Genomic DNA, 22,750 nt, shown 5'->3' with positions numbered 1-22,750 from the left:
TGAGGATCGACTTTCGTGACGGTTTGATCACAATCACAAAAGTTATAATAATAGACTAGGGCGGCTTTCAGTTCGCCTAGTAATAAGTCAATATATGCCTCGGTCTCGCAGTTGTTTATGAGCATAAAACAACGGTTAGAATACTTTTTACGTTTTTTCTTCCTGTCGCGTGTTATATCGGTCATTCGTTGGAGGAGGAGGAGGAGGAGGAGGGAGCGAGAAAAACCTGTAACGAGAAGAGAAGAAATAGGATAAAATGTCGGAGTAAAAGGAGGGGGAAAGAGAAGAAGGGGAGAGATTGACAAAAAAAGGTTAAAAAGAAGAGTGAGTCTGCACTACTTATATGGGGTAAAGTTGGTAAACGAACGAGGGGAAACAGGATTGCTAGGTTGAAAAGAAAGGCCGGAACACACGCCAGCACACGCGATCTATAGAATCTACAGCCCCCGTGAAACGGAGTTTCTGGAACGTTGTATCTATAGTTATTGTCGTATGCCACGTGGTCTAAACGTTTTTATGTCGATATGTACGTAAAAGCATACCCGTACACACTGACACGTGTGTAGGTTTGCTTGCAAATGTATAGAAAATTTCAAATCCACGAAAGCTTCTAAGAAAAAGGATTTGCACAAGCTTGTCCATACCTTCCATTTTTTATCTTCACTCGGAGGACTTTTCTTCAACCCTCTTTCTCACACCCCAGGACTCAATTTTTTCCGGGTGTCACAGCTGTTTGGCTCGAAGATGGCTCGGTATGAAACAATCGAGAAAAGAGAAAAGGGATATAGAATTGGCTGTATTGCCAGGACCACATCAACTATACCAACATCCCCCTCGACACTCCTCAACCCTGGGAAGCTACGCTGCCCACAGCCCGGATGCGCCCAGGGTAGTAGTGGGTTGGACGGTAGTGGCTTTTAAAGTGCCTGGCCACAATAAAGTGGTGAGTCCTAATGGCTTTTCCAATATCTCACCTACCATCCTCACCGACGCGTCCTCCTCTAACGTTTTACTTTCTTCCCTTTTGCCTCCTCTTCTCTAACTCGTAGACAAATAATTTACCACCACCGCCACCAGTCTTTGATATCATCCTACCACCAAGTTTATTAACGATTTATACGTGTATGAGAAAAAATATCGGAAGCTTCGCTATTTTCCATCATTTTTATAGCCAACTGTATTTTATGAGATCAAAATTTCAAGGTCGTATGCACTTGTGTCTTTTAAGCTTTTTATAATGATTGATAACATGTCATTTCTTCCGGACGCTTCTCTTAAGGTAGTTCTTGCACGAAATAATTTTTTCATTTACACAGAATTTAAATGGGTAGTCGACTGACTCGCATAAAAAATATTAAAGGATTCGTTTTATTGGTTATTGAGATAAACGTGTTTAAATATAAAGAAAAATACACGGGGCTATAGGGACTATGCGTAAAAAATCGTTTATCTTTCCATAAAACGAATGAACGCTTCTTACGAAGTTTATGAAAAACGTACACAATAACAATGAAGTATATAATGAAGATTTGGGAAAAAATTCGAGACGATTGTCTTACTAGTAATAAAGATATATTAAGTTAAAGATTGAACGAAATTGGTAATGAGCATTCGTATAACCTCACACTTGCTTATTTCGTCATTTTGTTTTTTCTTGGCTCGGGCCATTCCTGCCATAGCCTTCTGTCTTTCTATTAATACTTTTTACTTGATCCATTTCCTGTTTTGTTTTCCCTTTGCTCTCTCTCTAATACGATTTTTTATATAAAAAAAACTATAGTATTATCGTCAGGGACGAATGCAATTTCGGGTTCAGTCAGTGATGGATCCCGGATCAATTAATGGCTTGTAATTTCATTCGTCAAAGGATAAGTTGAAAAAATTTATTTACAATTTTGAATTAATGACTCTGACATTAATTTAGACTGATAATATCTTTAATGAAGGAAGTAATAATCGACCCAACTTAGACACCCATAAAATACGATCTTCGGGCATGATTTATTTTAAAGTATATATTTTAGGGTAATATGGGGCAAAATGGACTTTCCCGAAACTAAAATTTCCTAAAATGCATAAAATTTTTTTTTCGGTTCCAAATCATGTCCTGACCATAAATCATGGTAAATTGTTGAATTCCACAGTGACATCCCCAAAAAATTCAAGTTTCAGAGCGAAATAGATCCCAAATTACTTTCTCACTATTTATTCCCATTTTTGACTTATTTTTAAAAACCACAATAGTAATCAAAGTACGAATAAGAAAAAAAGGTTTTTTATTCATTTTTTACAAAAATCGCACTCATAGCTGACATCTTCGTCTTCAACACTTGTACACAAGGTGTGTGCCCATTTTTTGCATGTTACACAGTAAATCCAATCTTCAGAGGACAATGAATATGGGAATGTGGGGCAAAGTGGACACCCGGGGCAAAGTGGGCACTTGAAAAATTGTACATTTTGGGGCAAAGTGGGCACTTCCAAAAGTGAAGAAAAAAATAATTTTTAACATTTTTTTTTCAACTCAGATTCTGGTTCCATAACCACTTCTACAAGTTTTTATGTGTTATTGCTCAATTAATTTAGGATAATCAATGAAAAATTTGGAAAATGTTAAATATAAAAATTGAAAATTTACTTTTTTTGTCAAATTTGTAATTTTACGAAATGGTTATTTTATTTGTATTAATTACAAAAATCGCATCGGTAACTGACGTCATCATCGTCGACACCTGCACATGGCGAAAATTTAGCGAGGTTCTTCGGTTTTCTCGATTTTGTTGATTTTTTCTATTGTAAAAGAAAATTTCGCGTGCCACCAGTGAGTTAATTTTTGTACGAGATAGTCGAGAAAGAAATGAGATAAAGATAGTTTTCTGTAAAAGAAGGATATTTAGAGTTGAGAGCTAAGTTTCTGATGAGGGAAGGAAAAATGGGTTCAATGGCAACAAATTTGGAATTTTTAATCGAAAGTGTGATTGAATCGGGGGTGCGTTCTCCCCCTTGCAGTGTTTGGTTTCTCATTTTCATTCAATATTTCCCAGGTGACGTGATGCAGTAATTTCGTAACATTTTGAACAGTGCGGATGATGTTTATTTTTAAAACTAATTTTCAAATCAATTACGCACATGAAAAGGTACAATTCATATTTTGAAACGGGTGATTACTATGTGAGTTGCATTTTGCCAAATGGAGGTAAGCGCGAACATTCCCAATTTTAATAACTTCCTCTTACCAAAATTTCATTATAAAAAAAAGGGGCAAAGTAGGCATAAAAATTTTTCCTCGCAACGAAGTGCCCACTTTGCCCCGTTTTCATTTTTTTTTTTTCAAAAATTCAAATTTCTTCCAATTTGATTGTACATGTGTGAAAATTAGTTTAAATTGTCATTTGAGCATTTTTTTTCTCGGAGCAGGTGCCCACTTTGCCCCATAATTCTTTTTTTTAAGGATATGGAAAGTAAGCATGGGGATTCAGTTTTTGGACACAACGGTAGACGAAAGACCATATGTAAACCGACACATGTAGCTTAATCGCTTAGGGTGCCCACTTTGCCCCACATTCCCTTATAACCCATCGCAAAAAATGCAAGAAACGTCTTCAAAAGACGAGGACTTGGCTGACTTGGGTGAGCTTTTTTTCTGCTAAACTGCTACATTTCGAAAAATGTCGATATTTTGATTTTTATGCCTCTTGGAGGCTCTGTGTCCGTTGTGCCTCAGAAAATTTTTTTGAAGAAATTCCCGAAACTAGGACCATGAATCAATGGTGGGACTCCGATATAGTGCGAACACGAAATATACCCCAGCACGGTGGACCCAAAATTGATTTTTTGCATTCCTCAAAAACATGACAGAAATGGGATATAAGATTTGACTCATTTCTTTTCATTTACATCCAAGGAATGGAGCCTGAGTGGTCCCATTTCTTTTCCCATATTACCGAGTTGACATTCTATTCGGGAACAGTCGCTTAGAACGACTGTATTTCGAAAAATGTCGATTTTTCGATTTTTATGCCTCTAAGGGGCCGTGTCCGTTTTGCCCCGAAATTTTTTTTTCACGAAATTCGGAAAACAAGGACTGAGCATCAATTTTGGGACTCAAAAATAGTTGAAAGACCATATGCTCATCAATGAAACTTGCTTAAATCCTTAAGTGTCCATTTTGCCCCACATTACCCTACATCATAAATTCGAGAAATGAAAAAAAAAAAAAAAACAATTTTTACGAACTTTCATATCGATTCTTCAATGTCCAATTTTGAATACGAACACAGAAGCCCTTTTTGTGTAAGCAAATACTATTGAAAAACATGAAAATTGGAAATGGAACTCAGATTCGTATTACAAAGGTTTCATACATTCTAGGTCGATACGAAACATATTCGTTAGAGCACGAATGAATAGAAAGCACAGGTGTTTCATACCAGGAATATATTTTTTATCGCTCCATATACAATTACAGTAACCCTTAAAACGAAATTCTTTAGTATTGTTGAAATGGTGCACACAAAGAATGGTTTTAAAAGTTCCGTAAAACTCAATGTGTTAATTTTTCTGTATAGCTACCCCAGACAAGATGCATACAAAAATGTCCAATTCCTCGAATAAGCATGAAAGAAATAATATTCGGAGAGTAACCCATTTTCCACTGTCATGAAATGCTACTTTTGCATTTTCATAAAAAAATACAGCAACCAGGGGGAAATAATGTCGTTTGATGATGAATATATGATTTATTTTTTCACCTTAAAAACGAATAAAGAACGCGGGTTTTGTTTAATGGAAAATGCGAACGATCCAATTCCATTAACCGAAAGGGCCGGTTTCGCGCATATTTTTCTTCTGTAAACACTGCCATGAATTTTTTTGCCAATGAATTCAAAAACTGGGATATCCAATTGTACTGGCCATTTGACCAGAGTTCTCTACATCGGAAACGAGGCGGGGAACGATGCGCACAGATTAAACGTAAACAACGGATGCAGAAGCACACGCACGCTTCGCTGGTTGCAAGAGCGTTGCCGCGTGCTTCCGTCAAGTATGTGTGAATTTATGTATACAGGCTGGTGCAAACGAGCATAATCAAATCGCTGAAACAATGAAGACGGCAAAATTTCAAAGGAAACATTTCTGAGCCAATTTCATCTCGATTAAAGCGTCAATGAAATATTAATTAATTAGCACTGATTTGTCTGAATTCCTGATCGGCGCTAGAGTCGGATTGATTAATGTAATTTGAGCTCCGACGCTACGGCGCTTCCAAGAATAACGTCGAAGCCAATTTGCTGCAAGCAAACGAAGTGGAAAGCACAAACTCTCTTTGATCTCTGGTTTCTAGGCTTGAAATAAAATGTTGAGGAAATGATAACTTTATTATTATGCACATGGAAAAAAATGTTGTTTATCGAACAAAATCTCTCCTGGCTGGACCGAAATATAAGTTTCAACAAAATTCTTTGTCAATGTCAAATTATTCGACCAGCTAAGGTACTTTTGTTGATGTCTTAAGCACGGGCTGAAATTCAAATATGTTGTAAAGACACGTCACTGGGTAGCACTTTGTTTGCATTTTTAATTTATTATTATTAAAAATATTATTATATTATTTATTTATTTAAAAAAATGAGAATTTTTGACCTTCTAGTTTCAGAGATATCAACTGATGTACTGTGTTAATTTTACGTGACGCAGAACCGGCGGATGACCAGCTGTGACGACGTGGCAACAGTGTACGGTGCGGCGAACCGATAGGCGCAATACAAAACAATATGAAAGCTTTTTATTTCCCAAATGTTCGACAATAACGTTTCTCTATTAAATTGGCATTTGAACACTTTTTAACTTCTTTCCCGACAAATAAATAAGATTTCGGGAAACACAGACATTTTGACGCTCGACGCTATAGTTGCAGCGCCATTTTCTATATGTGTAAGAGACCTGTTCGTGCATGAAGCGTCATTGTGTACAAGACAGGCAGAGTCTAGAAGCTTCGACAAAACCGTGTAGCCGGCAGCACCGTATAAGCATTGGATTTCATTGTACGTCGCAGCTCAACTTTTCGTTCGTACGTGTTCCTATACAGAGCTACCTTAAACGAGAACCTCTTTCGACAAACAGAGTTTCCTTCTCGACCCTGAAAGTGCTCCACGAGGTTTGTACCGACTGAAGAATGTCTGACAAACAATACGAGGGAAAAATTCAGTTCTCTTGACGATTGGTCGATCCTGCGATGAAAAGGGCTTCGTTTTTGAGGCGCTCTATACGTCAGTGAAGCGTATACACGTAAATGAGAGCGGTCATCCGTGTTATATCAACTCTCACAGGCAGATGGGGTCTTGTATGTTTCTTCGTGAGTATATGCGTTGTTAAATGAGGATTGTTTATAGTGTATATCGTTGTGGTAGGTCGCGATACGGAAGCTCTGGTTCGTCCATCAGAGTGTATAGCGTAGCAATAAGCACAGGGCACTAACAGAGTGCGCTTACGTTTGCAAAGCTTCGGCAGGAAGTGCTTCAAACACGCCTCTCATTTCCACACTCACGTTTATCCTCTGGCCTGAGCGTATATCTGTCTGCTGTGAATTTCGATTCCTGATAAGCCCGTACGTACAGCATCGCCTAACCAGCAACGGCAACGCTCATCAGCACATTTCAAATTCTGCGTTGATTGAACATGCTTTCAATGACTATTCAAATACTCGTAGATAATGCTACTGATTGTAACGCGTTGCTTTTGATCGATTTAAATGCGTCGAAATTTCTATAAACTTTAGCCTTAATAAAAATCATTGCAATCACAATTTTCGGATGACAAAGAATTCGAAAAACGATCGGTTGGTTATAGTAACGTTTACGATGATGCCATGAGGCGAGAGGTATGCACACAGTTTTTTCATCGATTCATCAGGGAATTATAAAAGGCACGAGATTGTAAAAAAGTGTCCAAAACATTTCGTTCAAGCCTCATGTAATTTTTGATGCAATCAATTATGGGCGATTTTGATTGGAATTTTTTATTAGCTGATCAAAGACGCTGAGCATGAGCAAACTTTACTTTGAATTTTTCTCTCCGTCCCATTCCGTTTCGATGATTCAACGTATCGTTGAACAAACGAACTCACAAGCGGATGACGCATTATCGAACCTAATATTACTCTTCTTGTTTAATTCAATCGTAAATTGAATCGGGAAAAGTTGACTGAAATTGTAGCCAGCACCTTGCGAAGTGGGGCAGGAGTAAAGGAGAGAGGCTCGTTGAAAAATATGATAGGAAAGAGGTCGCAGCTGAGGCTCTTTTTACAGGACGGCTAGATGGTAAAAATACTGGTAACTTTTAGTACAATATAACGAGGTAGTTCCACGAAAAACTTTGTCCTCGTTATATTATCCGCGGGAAAAGTGTGTTTCGCGTGTAAATTTTCTCGGTATATACATGTATACGAATGTTTATAATAAAGAGGGTACTACGAGAGAAACGACGCAACGTCAAAAACACCGGAGTGAAACTGTGCGCGGTGACCAGGAAAACAGGCTCATGCGACTACGCGAACATTCGCGTGTGCCACTTCCGCTTAAGTCTTTCATTTCCTCTCTTTCTCTCACTTTCCTTCTCTTGTTACCTCTCACAATTACAAACTATTACGTAAAAGTTATTCTTACTCTATTATTTTGTTGGTACTTGGTAGATTTGCGTGCATTAGTACGAAAGCTCGACCGACCACTTGCTCTCGTCTTCTTTTCTTCTCTCGCTTTCTCCGTCTTTTCCGCTTATTCTCTTTCTCCACTTGCAGGAAAACGTTATCAAGTTGGTGCCGAGCGCTCTAATTAATTGCCACCCTATTCCCCCGACCATGGACTCTCTTCCTGCTTAAACAAGCCGCGAGCAGTAATATACTCTTACAAATGTAAACCTTGGTGTCTCGATTTCAAACAACTGGCCTGGGTCAACTGGCACAATTGGCCGAAGAGCCAACTTTCGTCCTGACACGAAAACCTTTGGACACAAATACTTGCTCGAACATTGCAGTCCACGAAGGAACCGCAAATCCCATGGCGAGTTTTCAGTTCTTTTCATTCAACGATCTTTGAGCGATCATGGCTTTCTCGTCGTTTACGGAGATCGTGCATTTTATTAAGATTTTCGAAACAATAACAATACTTAATAATTGGGTCGTAAAATGAAGTTTCACGTTACCCGAGAAACATATCCTGTTCGAGGGACGTAACGCAATTTTATAGGGAATTAAATTCCTTTAAAAGAAAAACGACGGAAACAACTAAAAATAAACGTTCGTACGTTTAAAGCATAATTCATACAAAAATTGGTTTGCGACGTCAATGACAGCGCGACGTCAATGACCTTCGTCGAGTGTACGGAAAGGAATAATAAATTCGTCAGGAATTTTGTGTTCTATGAAAAAATTGCAACGGAATCATCGTGAAAGTTTTAATTACTCATCACGATGTTCAGCAGTTTGCATAACTTCGAGAAATTCTTAAGTATCGGATGATAATTTCATTTTCTCTTTAATGAAAAGCCTCTCCCCTGGCGGCGGCTCCACGAACGATTTTGCCTCGGTCCTTCCTCCGATAAGTAATGGAGGATCATATACCGTCGTTCGCCAAACTGTGAACATAAATCGCTATCTTATATCTCTTCGGGGACTCCCCGGGATGCAGTTGCTCGCTATGCCCAACATTCAAGCTACTCCCGAGTGCCCTTCGTCCTTCTTGTTCGACATACCGGAGAGTGGTCCTCAGCAGCCGGGAGAATATCCCCCGTGTACGTGGCAGCGGGTGTCCTGGGGTATGTTTTCATTCGCTGAAAAGTTTATTCTTTATGGATCGCTTTTGCGGATTGCGCCCGTCCTTGGGCTCCGGCCTCTCGAGACTCGGCTATTTTATATCCATGTCTCATCCCAGATTCAGCATGCACACGTTTCCCAACGTAATGCTCGCAGCTGTCTTGAAACGAGGGGAATCGGATTTTGCACTGAGAAATAAAATTCTTTGCAATTCGTTTTGGTCAACGGAAATTCAGCCGATTGTCAATATTTTCATTGTAAAGTGAAATTAGTATTGTGTCAGGATATTAGATTTCGCATAAATTTGGAATAATATCGCCGCACCTTGGAGCCCACGAGCCGGATTATGCTTCCGAGATTATTTTTCCCCATACAAAAGGTTCAGTCAAGCTGTCAAGCTTACTAGATTTAGAGTTTAAACACATTGTATTTTGTCGATGTATTCGTATATAGAGCGTTATTATTTACGACTCGCACCTATTACACGTTTGAGACTCCTCGGAACACGTGAGCAACGCGTGCGCGCTTGTCGGACCCGCATTCACGATTTATTGATCGGTAAATAAATCGTCTGAGGTCCTGTCCAATCGCATTAAAAGGGAGAGATTTATTCCTCTCGTTAAATTATTCATACTTTATGGAGCTCCAACCGCGCAGCCTTGTGAGCGCGTGGATTAAACACAAATTCAACCATATTCATGCGATCGTTTCAAATTCGTAATAATCTTACGTTTTTGACCGAATCGTTGATCCAATTGGAATGAGCGTTTCGCTCGAGGGAAACTGTTACTACTGAATTCACAACTTACAAATTACAATTTTTCTATCTAAAGTTGCGCGGTCGTGGAATCAATAACAACCGAGTTCCAGGCGAACTTGGGATTCGACAAAAACGATGCTTTTTCTGATTCACTCCAGTGGCACGCTGTGAAGACTCATACAAATACTGTATAACTGTGCAAACACTTTTCATCGCGTACAGAAAGTAATACGAAAATAAGAAACATAGAAAATAATTATAAACGAATTGCACGCTGAATTTTACCGTAAAAACTACCAAACCACACTTTTCGTACGTCTAATTAATTCCCATCGACAGTTACGTAATACTAAAATTCCATAAAAATAATGGCATGAAAACTCATTATAAGAAACTAATTATTATTGATCCAACAGCCTCGAATGCTGTTGAGAAACTTCATCGATTCAACCGCAGCGTTCTTCATTGGAACGAATATGCTGCTGGTTCAAAATTCATCATTTTAGTTGAATATTTTATCGCATCGTAATGCAATATCATTATTCCCTCGAAATTAGAAATGCGATGGTTGATCAAAAGATTTTTCATTTCTGTTTACGAGCTAAACCAAATGGTTCCGTACACCGATAATTTTACAAAATGTTCGCTTTGATGTTTGGCCAAATTGAAATCGTATAGGAATATCCTTGTCAATTAGAGGCGGTTATAACGAAGCACTGCATGAGTGATTTCTACCTCATCGTACCCGACACTGTTTTCAAATTTCTGAACGAAAAATATCAATTGACTGAATGCAGATGCCAGTGCAATAGAGCTTGCAATATTAAAAAAAAAAAAACTGATTCTTATTCTCCAAAATTGCACTATTGGCCACTTATTGTGGATTTATTTAATTATTATTGTGGATTTATTTGTGAATTTAACGTGAACTCGAAACAGATTTCAAAATGATGAAAAAAACCGACTGAACAATTACACTATTTGGACGCCTAGGGAATCCACCCGAAACTATTCCTCAGGAATCATCATCAATTATTCTCGCTAATGCAGGTGGAATTGGAAGACTAGACATTTGATATGCCGAGTGGTTCGTTTAGGCTATCTGGGTCATTATGAATTTATCGTAGCAGTAGTTTCAGTTCCACCGAGTATGGGTGTACGGTTCGGAGCTCGGTTCTCAAGCTGTACGAACTTCATGATCCGCTGACATACGAGAGCTGATCAATTGACGCATGCTCGCGAGAATCGAAACTTATTGTCCCATCGGGGGTTAAGAGGACCTACGCTACGAATGAGAGAGGAAAAGAGGGGGAGAGTGAGAGAACGCTGTGAGGATAGAGGGAGAGATTCACCTCTGTTCTGGTAATCCCACCAGAACATGGTTTAAAAGCAGTCGCCAAATCCCACGTGGCTTTTCAGCCCAATGTTCGTTTTTGTTTGGAGCATTTTTATTTTATATTTTCCAATGTCTGACTATTTATTTTCAAACAGACAACGCCTTCGGTATGCATTGTTCGTTCATCCATTTCTCATTCCACGAATATTCAGTATTTTTCATTGGCGAAAATGTCAACGCATGTGGTGAGAGAATAAAAAAAAAAAAAACAAATGAAATCCTAGCTCTTTTAGGAGAGCTTAAGGTAGATCATGCCCGAAGGATCGTATTTTATGGATGTCTAATTGGGTTGATTTTTACTCCCTTAATTAAAGATATTATCACTTTAAATTAATGTCAGAGTCATCAATTCAAAATTATAAATAAATTTTTTCAACTTAATTGATCGGGGATCTATCACTGATTGAACCCAAAATTTAATAAGTCCCTGGCTAAAATACTATAGTTTTTTTTATGTAAAAAATCGCATTAGATAGCGCAAAGGGAAAATACAAGGGGAAATGGATTAAAAAAAAAAGTATTAATAGAAAGGCTATGACAGGAATGGCCCGAGCCAAGAAAAAACAAAATGACGAAATAAGCAATTGCGTGAGGTTATACGAATGCTCATTATCAGTTTCGTTCAACCTTTAACACAATATATTTTTATTACTAGTAAGACAATCGTCTCGAGTTTTTCCCCAAATCTTTATTATATACTTCATTGTTTTTGTGTATGTTTTTCATAAACTTCGTAAGAAGCGTTCATTCGTTATGTGGAAAGATAAACGATTTTTTACGCATAGTCCCTATAGCCCCGTGTATTTTTCTTTATATTTAAACACGTTTAAATCTCAATAACCAATAAAACGAACCCTTGAAAATTTGTTATGCGTGTCAGTCGACTACTCATTTAAACTCTGTGTAAGTTTCAAAACTTTTTAAATAAAATCGTTTCGTGCAGTCTACCTTAAATCAATTTTTTACGTCTTGGCAAAAATCTGTAATTATTCTACAACCATGCGATAGAATTTCAACAAACGAAGAGTTACATCTCTATTTTCAAGAGTCGATATTTACCATGTACACATGGATGTAAATAAAAAATAAGTTTTTGGCTTCACGAGATACGCTCGTGTATAATATACTTCTCTTACATGTATGAAGCACGCAAGGAAAATCCGTCGGGTAGAGAGTCACGAGTCGGCCGGGGTGGACCAGAGGAGCACAGAATCACCAACAGCAGGCGCCAGTCGACATTGCTCCAAGTTGCTTGTTCATCGTTTATTCCAGGACACCGAGTGAGACGGAGATTTCATACACAGATATTTGGCATGTATGAAATAAAGGCGTTGCAAGCAAATATGAAGGCAGCGAGTATTGCCTTGGTGGACGCAATACTCAAGATGGAAATTCTCTAGTAATGGAAAATGTGTTACTGCGCGGAGGCGAATGGAGGACCAGCGCTGAACAAAACTGGCGAAAGCTTCGAGAATATTTCACTCCTGCGGAATTTATAAAATCTTCCCTTTCATCGAATCGTTTTTCTCATAATTAGTCCTAGAAATGCAATACTAAAATGACACAATTTTGGATCAACATTTTCGGTGGACTAACGCGACCTCTTGGCTACCTTGTCATATAGACAAAACCTTGAAGCTTCGTACTACCGTGGAATCCACGAAAAAAAGGGTAAGAAACTGTGAACAACTATGACGTCTCGCGAACGGCCACTCTTAGACAATATCCAATATCGTTTCACTCGGATACCACGAAAAGAAAAGGCGGATCATCGTACCAACTCCAGATACCCCCATTTGGGGCAGCGAGCCAAAAGCATGCTAGTCGTCAAAAAGACTAGCATATTGGACAGAATAAAGGATATATGAATTCCGATGCCCAGAAACCCATGATTCTACCGGTAAATACGGAGGGATCGACTTACAGGAGTATAAAAAAGTTCTCCATTTATTTCCAAAGAACTCGACATCTCGGAATTCCTTGTAATAAACCGTCCAGGCATCCCAATTTTATGGGTGACGTACTAAGAGTGCAGAAAACATTTTGGAATTCAATTTGAGAGGTTTCTACGCATGTTCTTTGATGGAGTTCAGAAATTCTTCAAAATCGGTGAAATATTTGATGAGAAATCGTAGGATGAAAAAGAATCAAAAGATTTTCGATTTCACTTTCCGCAAAATTCGATGTTTGTTTTTGAAGCATGACCGTCAAAATTGACGATTGGAGCCTTAATAGAGGAAAATTATTCAATGGCAGTATGAAAAATGGTATTTCAGCATCGGTATGCACGAGAAAGTTTGAACTAATGCGATGCCCTTTCAACGGTCCCGATAGGAAGAACATCCTGTTGAAACAGAATGTCCCCTTACGATGAGCCATAATACAACAATGGTAGAAACTATTTGCTTTCCTACCGCGATATAATCGGTTTCTGAGGCTGAATGCTCGAACGAGCGCCTTGGAGTAGCGGGAGTTCGAGCTTCTCACTACATCTCTCGTGCATACTTCGTACCGATTCTCTGTGAATTCCAAATTTACCACTGATGTTGGCTGCTGCAAGTTCAACGGTCCGGTGAACCATAGTACTCAAACCGGATACAAAAGGAATTTCGTGCAAACGTTTGGTATTTCGTAAAATGGTTAGTTATAGAAACAGGCGGAGGTTAAACTTTGGTTGGCAAGGGACGGAGAGTTTCCGGCCGAAACTTAACTACATGGGAAGATATTGGCTTGTGCAGTATGCGCCGAGAAGCCATCTTCACTTGATTTTTGGTTTTGGTGGAACATTTATGTATCGTGAGAATTATTTGGGAACGAAAGTTGTAATACTACACGTAAGCATGATTCCTATGCGGCTGGATAACAAGATAGAATAACACAATTTGATTTCTGATCCTTAGTGAAAACACGATATTCATGAAAATGGTATCCTTATTCTAAAAGTTTTGCTAAATAAACGAGCATTAGTTAGAATGCTTTTTTTCTGATTCTCATCCTCATTGCATTCATTATTTCATTTGATTTTCATTTATATGTTGATTCGTCCTGATTTTCAACGTTATTCAGCCACCTGCAGTCCTTTCGATGGGTCACTGCGTTTAAAAACTTTTTCAAATCATTCAAATTTAGGAAGGAGCTACTATTTTATAAAGAATCAAGATTTGCTCTTGAGGCACGAAATAATTGTGAGCACTGCATCACGATTTCCAGCGGAAATAAGAAAACAATACTCCAGTAATTTGCACAACCGATAAATTTATTTGCGACCCCAATTTTGGGATAATCACAAGTACCGACGTCTTCACTTGCAACTTCAATGAATAAAAATCAATTTACCGGCATCACCCAAATGTCCGTTTTGCACACATTCCTAATGGCAAAAAGAACCTACGACTCAGTACTATTTCAGCTCAGACTCAAGGAGGTAAGTGCCTTAAAGAGTGGCAATGAGGCTGCCGAGGTGTTTCCAGGTGGCAACGGCTGCCAGCAGTAACACGCGGTAATGCCAAATGAATTTTCATTTAGAGAGAGAAAGAGAGAGAGATCAAGAAAGAAAATGTGAAAAATCAAATGACAGAGAGACACGGAAAGCAGTGAAGACAAAAATGAAATGAAGAAAATTGGAAAGAGTAGAAGAACGAATAAGGGTGACTTGCGGGTCTGAGGTATATACAGCGGGAAGGAAAGGTAGAATTGAATAGGAGGGCATTGAGTATAAGATACGTCTGTCCTTAAACGAGGTTACGTCGGTACAAGCTGGCGTCCTACCCACACTCCAACATCTCCAGTGGGTTTGCACACCAGCCTGTGCGAATAACAATATCGGCCTTTCTCGGTCTGCGCTGATGCAGCCTCATATACAACTTGACTTGCTTTCCCTCGTACGTTTAGCTTCACCCTGAGAGCTTTCATCTTCCAGCATAAGGGGCATACCGAAGGGATTTTCCCCTTCCTAAGTTGCCAACACACCCACACATACACACACACACACGTGTATATATATAGGTTTTATTCCATGACTGTCGTAACCCTGATTCGCAGCAAGCTGGATGACTCTCGAGCACGAATTTCAACGAAACCCAAGCAAACGAGGAGAGATAAACTTTCGATATAGTTATCGCCTGGTACACCTAAACCTGTGGATGTACGTAACGAACTTATGGATTCAACTCCAAGTTCCCTTCATGATCATTGTCAGAGAATCCACTGTATTCCATTTTGTCATCAATTTAGACTCTGTTTTAACAGTATTTCTTTAAAATCTTGAGAACAATAAGCGTTTGGTTTATTTATTGCTGCACACATACAAAATTAATTACTCAATTTTTTACACACATCACTTTAAACTTCTCTTTTTGAAGAAAGTCGTTACAATGCGTCAGGCAGATTGAACCACATCATGGAGGATCGTCATCGTCATCGTCACAATTGTCGATCCCGGTGTAATTGAAAAAATTACATGATAATGTAAGTACCTACAATCAGGACACGGGACATTAGGTCGTAACGAGATACAGTGCCTGGCCTCGGGATTTTTTCAACTATTTCGAATTTTCTTAAAACTCCTTCAGTTTGTCTCACAGTAGGATTATAAAACGAGAAAGTGGCTTATTCATACTTGGCGCCGAGCCACTACACGAAGAAAACGGATTCGTTTTGTATAGTGAGGAATATATTATTTTTCAAGAATTTTCAAAGCATTTAGCCACCGATTACAAACAGCATAGTATTTTTTGAATTTTGCTATTTTTCGTTCCTTGCATTCTAAACAGCTTTATGTGAATAGCCAAAAGGGACGACGTGAGAACTATATTTCGTTTATTGTTTTCGAGCGTTATTCATCATGTCAGACTAGCACCCACTGATAAGTGGAAATGTATTGTAAATCACAAATTTTCACTGTCAGCATAGTAAATTCTATGATAAATGCACGAATACATACCGAATACGTATGACATTTTACCATCCACGTAGTTTTTTTTCAGGGTTGCCCGAGCATACTTTACAGTATAAACATTTGAAGTGACTGAATAGTATATTACACACAAGGGTAGAAAGTTCATATTCCTGCACTGCGCGTCACAATGCCCGAGGCGAAGCCGAGGGCATTTGACGCGCAGTTCAGGGCTATCAAACTGCTGCCCGTGTGGTGTATACTATTTTTCAGCCCTCCGGGCGGAAAGTGGCAACTTTCGGCCCGCTGCGCGGGCCGAAGTTGCCGCATTCCGCCTGCGTCGGACAGAAAAATCGTATACACTCCACGGGAGTGAAATTAGACCACCTCAAACCGCGTGCTTATCACCCTCGCCTTCGGCTCGGGTGACAATTCTGCCCGCGGTTTGAAGTAGTCTATTTTCCCTCCCTAGGTGTGTAATATACTATTCTTGCTCCCCTAGCCGAAAGTACGCACTTTCCGGCCGCATTTCAGGCCGGGAAGAGCATTTTTCGTGGCCGGCTAACTCGGCTAACTTCAGTGCGCTCTGACAATATTTTTACGGCCGGTGATCCTTTAACATTTCAATATATGAATGTGAAGCCTGTATTCGTTGCCATGATTTTGTTTATTCGTTGCCAAGCATCATTATTATTTGCTTCAAGCGGGCGCGTATAGCGTAGCTTTTATCATTCATGTTATGCGCTATACTGCCATGAACCCGGACGAATAACATACTTTTGTTCGTTCAGATGCGAAAACAGAAAATAATGTAACCGGACTAATAAAATGAATATGGTCGTCCGGAATAATGTTGTATTTCCAGATTCCAGGTTCATAGGAAAACACATATTCATATAAATTGTCAAGTATAGCGGGAAATATTCATATATAAAAATTGTTAACTATCATGGGACTTTGAATCAGACATGTATCAACGAATTATTTATTTGTACTAATAATATTGTTGTATCATTGTGTGATATTTTGTGTGTTTTTTACTTTTTGTTTATGTTTTTAATGCCCGCCCCGACCAGCAAAACCTCGGCTTCGCCTCGGTCCTGCAAAAGTCGGGCGGGCGCCCCCCCCCCCCCCCCCCCCCTCACGATTGCTAGTAATTATTAAACGTACTTTCGGCTACGGGATCAAGAAAAATAGTATACAACCCACGGCCCAAATGTTGGATGCCCTGGCATGTGCGACATGAAATCCAACTTTCGGGCCTAGGGTCGTAATATACTATTAACTATGCTTATAGAGAAAAAGACTCCTGAGTCTTTCGAATAAAAGGTATGGGTATTAGTCTTTGTCTTAGTGGATAAAACAATTCGTTTTCGCCATGTACCACGTCAGATATTCGATCGCGATAATTCCTAAGTAAGATTCAAGCCCCACCAAAATGATCACTCAAATTTTGGAATCAGCTCAACGACCACGTGTTGCCAAGTCGCGATGCAAATAGAGCCACGCTCCAAGTATGTATCATGTCGTCTAATAACGAGTCGCTATTGTTTCCTTGAATAAAAACACAACGATCTAATACATATGCGAACCTCCCATTATTTTGGCGGTCCCGCGTTAAACGATGTTATATCAGTAATATGGAAAGCTGTGCATTCGAAATTAGTGGTGAGAGAGATAGAGAGAGAGAGAGAGAGAGAGAGAGAGAGAGAGAGAAAATGTGTACACGTAATCTGCATGTCGAGAGTACACCACAGCATTCAACATGGCCAACGAGAGACAGGATACCACGATGTATTATGTATAAGAACTTTCGGAACACCACGTCTACGTGAGACGGCTTTGTGCTCGGTGTGTATGGCTCTGGAGTATTCTATATCACTCATACATATATATATTTACATTCATATACTGAGGCAAAGCCATGTTGGCGTTATGTTATATGCTTGTCGTATAAAGTACCGTTATACCACTGTATATTGAATTTATATTTATGGCTATATATACACATATATATCTGGACGTTGGATTTGAAATAGCCTGATGGTCGGACGACGAGGAAATTCGGCAAACGTTGCTTGGATACGTTTCTCTCGTATGTTCTCTCGCGGAACGACGAACATGGGGTTTCACGGTATATTAGATTAAATTCCGTGGACGAATACGCGCCAGCGACTGAGCCATGTCGGTTAGGATGAGAAAGAGACGCACACGTATATGAGAAACCGTGGAAAATACTGCGGATGGAAGGTATGTTATAGATACGAGACATTACAAACCACTTTGACCCAACGTTGCAATTTTGAGGAATTCTCTCGCTTCAACGGTTTATGGAACTTTGCTTTGGAGCTTCGTTCATATAGAGACTTTTCTTATCACCTTTCGAGGAGGAGTTTTCATTAATTTATTTAAAAAAACAAATTGTATGGGTGCGAAAAGGGCGCGAAAGGGCGATGCACGAAGCTTCGAATTGTGCTGGGAGGCACTTTTTTGAACTCATCCCTTGAAGAGGCTTCAATTTTGTACTGGAATCGATATTGTGTTGAGAGATCTGTTGAGTGAATTATTTCACTGGCCGCAACATTCAAAGGAGATTAAATCCTCGAAAGCTTGGTCTATTTTTTCACGCTGTCACGCACGATTGCTTCGATTTTGACCCCCGCGACGGGATCGATCGGAAAATCGGTTTTGCAAATGCGAACTTATCACCAAACCTTGTCATTCTGTAATAATGCATAAAATGAAGTTCTCAAACGAAGGCATTTGAAAACTCGAGAAGTCTAAGAATCGATAGAAATCTTATTCTTTCGAAAATCGTTTCAACGTCTGCTCTGACGCGCTCCGTTCCTGGACTAGAGCAAACGTCAATGCGTAAAATTTAGGATGCGTTCTAATATTCACTGCCTTAAACTAACTGCACTAACTTGCAGTGAATATCGGAATGGGGCCTCAGCCTCAGTCGATTGTCACATCCGAAGAAATCTCTGCTCACATTCCTTATCAGATTGTCCTTGCAAGGTTCATGTTTCTCCGAAGGAAATTTGTGCTGACTAAGCGAACATCGCAAACATAGGAATGTGCTAATACGAAAAGGACATAAAAAAACTAGAAGGGTAAATTCTAAGGTTGAATGAACCTGCGATCATTTTTACTCTCGAGGGAAACAATATACGTAAATAAATTCAAATCATATCTCATTTAAATACGAGATAGAAAGAAAATGATGTCATTACTTTTAAACCGATTGCATCTTATAAAGTGAAGTGTACAAAAAAAATCAGTTAAATTTTCAGACAGATTAGGAGCGTAGTTGTTGAGAAAAATCAATAACAATTTGGGCCAAATAACATGTACCTAACCTTTTGGAAGTGAAGACACATTCAGTGATATCTCCGTTAAAAATGATGCTAAAAATATGAAATTTTTTGGCCAACATGAGCAAGGCTTGCTGAATAATGTCAACTTTTTTCAAATTCATTAGGAGATTCGCTGAGATTATATTAATAATAATCTGTTTCCGGTGCAGTTTTTTGAGGCTAGGATCGTCACCGTCCGTGCTTTCGACTGAGCTTTAACCAGTTTTTCATCTTTTTTTCCCCGACTCTTCTATAAAGTGTATGCAACATAGCCAAAATGTATGCTGGCCTAACTTTTGAAAGGTACAGGTCATAACTTTTGGGTAAAAAAGATGACTGTACGGCCTCAACTACCTTAACGAAAGAATAAATGAAGTAAATGGCAAAATATCATGAGACTGAAGTGTGCAACGTTGGAGTCCAACGAAATTATATATAAAAAAAAACCTTCCAATAATTCCAGCAATTCTCCAATTTCGTTCCCTGTCGAATTTGCAATTCGTAGTTTTTCAACCTGCACCGATACTTCGTGAAATCAAAAATTGGTGAATGACAAATGTTTTTTTTCGTTGGACTCCAGCGTTGCAAACGTAAGCGTCGTAAAATATCGGGTTTAAGGAGTTTCGCTACAGAAGTCTAAATATTAAGAAATTGATCAAATTTGGTGATAATGTTCTTCAACATCAAGTGCGAAAACACAATTTTTTCAAAATTTTCTTCTACTTAGTTATCGAGTAGTTACGCATTAAAGCAGATTTCTTATGCCCGGAATGTATACCTTAATATATGGAAACGCTATGCTTATACACGTGAACTTTAGTGATCAATTACTCGATAACTGTGTAGAAGAAAAATCTTCAAAAATTTGTATCATCAAATTTGACACTAAAGAATATGGTGACCAAATTTTATAAAATTCTGAACTTTTTGAAATTTTTTATTGTTTTTAGCATGATTTAGCATGGCAACATTGTATCGCCTGTACCGAAACTCCTTAAGGATGTTAAAGAAAATCACTTTTTTTATCATTATTGTTCCACTTTATTTCTAATAACAATAATAAAATCCTAGAATTAAAAAAATGTACAAATTATTTGATTAATCGAATGAAAAAATTTTAATTCATAGGTACATTTTCGTTGAGATTTAATCGTCATTGAAATATAAAAAATACATATAAATTCATGAAATTCGAAAGCTAAGGAGAAGCGGATTGACTTGTGTTATGACAACGAGTTTTCCTTATCAACAGGCCGTCGATTTCGTACATTATTTCCTGCCTATCCTTTTCCGATATTTTTCTCAATTTTTTCGCAATGAGTTTACCATACAAATCGCATTCGTCGTCTTCACAGTTTTGTTTTTGAGATACAATACTGTTTACGGGGCTGATGGTTTGATCCATTCGGCTGCTCGTATCTGGAAGATCAGAATCTCTCGAGATCGCCTCGTGAAAATAAGTGGAATGAGGTTGTTTCGGTAGTTGATCGTCGGTAATTGGATTCTCCACCGTTTCGATCCAATCTTCAGCTTGCACATAGTGGGTCTTGAGTAACAATTAAATCGAATATTAAATTGTTATTCACTATTGTGTCCCGATTTATTCACGATATTCAATTTAGAGAAGAAAACTTTTCAAGTTCGAAATATTTATCGCGCGCAGTCTTTGACGAAGGAATACATTGAAAAAACGATGAAAATTGCATCAGTTCCTTCGTAATATTAGCTCGTGCCCTACGGAACGGAGGAGATAAAATATATTTTTTCAATTCTTCGTTATCGCGTACTCACCGTTTCGTCGTCAGCGCTGCCGAGACCCTCGCATTTGTAAATTGCGAACAAGAAATCCTCCATCGCTTGATAAGCGAACCAGGAAGGTTGATAAATTTTTGTAGCAGGTCCGCCGCTCACGAGTGACTTTTGTTTCCGTCTGGCATGCTGTCTGAAAGACGCCATTAACGAGTCCTTCTTTCGCCTCAACTCCGGGACCGGCATCTCCATCATTTTGGCGAGCCGGTTCCAGGCTTCGGTCGTCACCGCTTTGTCTTTGTAGTGGCGATGTTTTCGGTCCCACAGTACAGGCTCTAATTTGTAAATCTCTATAAATTGTAGAGTTATTTCGTTAGACCAATCCGTCGTCATCGTCGCATTAAATTTGTAAAAACTGGCACGGAACTCGCGGAGCGACGCGTGGTGCGGTATGAGGCGAACGTTTGCCTCTCGTTTCAGTCGGGACGCTCGATACGAGTGGCCGAGCACATAGGCGAAAGACTCGAGGGATTCATAGACTGGTGATTATTCGGGAGCCTTCGGGTAAGCTCGACGAATACGAAACGAGCCCGAGTTCGATCGCGTACAGTCGACAGTGCTTCGCCCGCGCTCGGAGACGCTCGGGTAAACTCGAGGCGTCTCGGAGACTTGCCGACACATTCGGGCCGCTCAGCGAATGTTTCGCGGAGCGCGGAGCCGTTCGCCTCGGGACACGAAGCCAGAAGCAACGGATCAGCGAACGCGCATTGGCGGAGGAATCGAGGACTCCGTTCGGCCGAAACATTCGGCAGCAATCGATCGCACTTCCGTCGAACTCGCAGGGAATTACGCTACCGACGAAATACGACTGCCGAGGAGAAAAAACTTTTCGATTCTTCTCGTTGTGAAAACGGATAGCGAACGCAACAGACAAAAGAGCCATCGCTCGTCTCGTACATAATTCATCGTTCAACAATACTACGCAGCATCCCTCGCTAACGCAACCCCCAGGAGAGAGAAAAACCGACCCTTGACCAAAGTAACAACTTTTTTACCTCACCGAATATCTCACCCTTTTATCATATACATCCAAGCCCGAAAACTTCGCACATTCGAATCGCTTCGAGCAACTTGAGCGGATCACGACGATTTGATTTATCGCAAACACCATTCCCCTCGAGTCTGGCAAGCTTTGTTTTTATCGTCAGCGTGAGCGCACGGAGGATGAAAAAATGTAGTCCTTCGACTCTCGGGCTTTATGAAAATCGACCAAGTGTGTTTAGGGAGGATTGTAAGATACGAAGTTGCAGTCGCTAGAATTTAAGAACGAATGTCGAAGCATTGAATTCGCTCTGACGATGCCCCTAAAAGTTTCTTGGCCACTTCCATGATAAAAAGTAGCAAAATCTCGCCGATCCAAAAAAGCTGTGCACTCGAATTGTCGTCCCCTAAATTTCGAGAGCCTTCGAGCAAACATTTTTATCGAGCTCCCAAATTCTGCAGCTCAAGACAATTTTCCGTTGTCTCATAATTCCCTCGATTTCCACGATATTTTGCAATCCTTTAGATGTTAGACGGCGATTTTAGTTTTTGCCAAATCCCATACGAAAATCGTTTCGGTCCATGAGCTTCGAATAAAGGGGCAAAAAAACTTGAATCAGCATCCCAAAATCAGAAGCAGAATCATCAGGTACGAAAGTTTATTGCGTAAAAAAAAAATTCTTTATCGACGTCTCCCTGATCCCATTAGCTCCTTGGATGAAAAAGTCCCTCGGGCTTTGCTGAT

At 39.4% G+C, this 22,750-nt stretch overlaps 1 protein-coding gene across 1 annotated transcript; it reads right to left on the bottom strand.

Moving 5' to 3' along the window:
* Positions 1-20,308: 20,308 nt before the first annotated feature.
* LOC122407135 (uncharacterized) lies at positions 20,309-21,461 on the bottom strand. The gene is made up of 2 exons (XM_043413162.1): positions 21,007-21,461; positions 20,309-20,761 (listed from the first exon to the last, which is right to left on the bottom strand). The coding sequence occupies exons 1-2, from the start codon at positions 21,355-21,357 to the stop codon at positions 20,414-20,416; spliced, it is 699 nt and encodes a 232-aa protein (XP_043269097.1). The 5' UTR covers positions 21,358-21,461; the 3' UTR covers positions 20,309-20,413.
* Between the last annotated feature and the right edge of the window lie 1,289 nt (positions 21,462-22,750).

This window comes from Venturia canescens, chromosome 1 (genome assembly GCF_019457755.1).
Source record: "Venturia canescens isolate UGA chromosome 1, ASM1945775v1, whole genome shotgun sequence".
Taxonomy (NCBI): domain Eukaryota; kingdom Metazoa; phylum Arthropoda; class Insecta; order Hymenoptera; family Ichneumonidae; genus Venturia; species Venturia canescens.
Note: the sequence above shows the minus strand (reverse complement) of the source record. Positions and strands in the feature narration are given on the sequence as shown.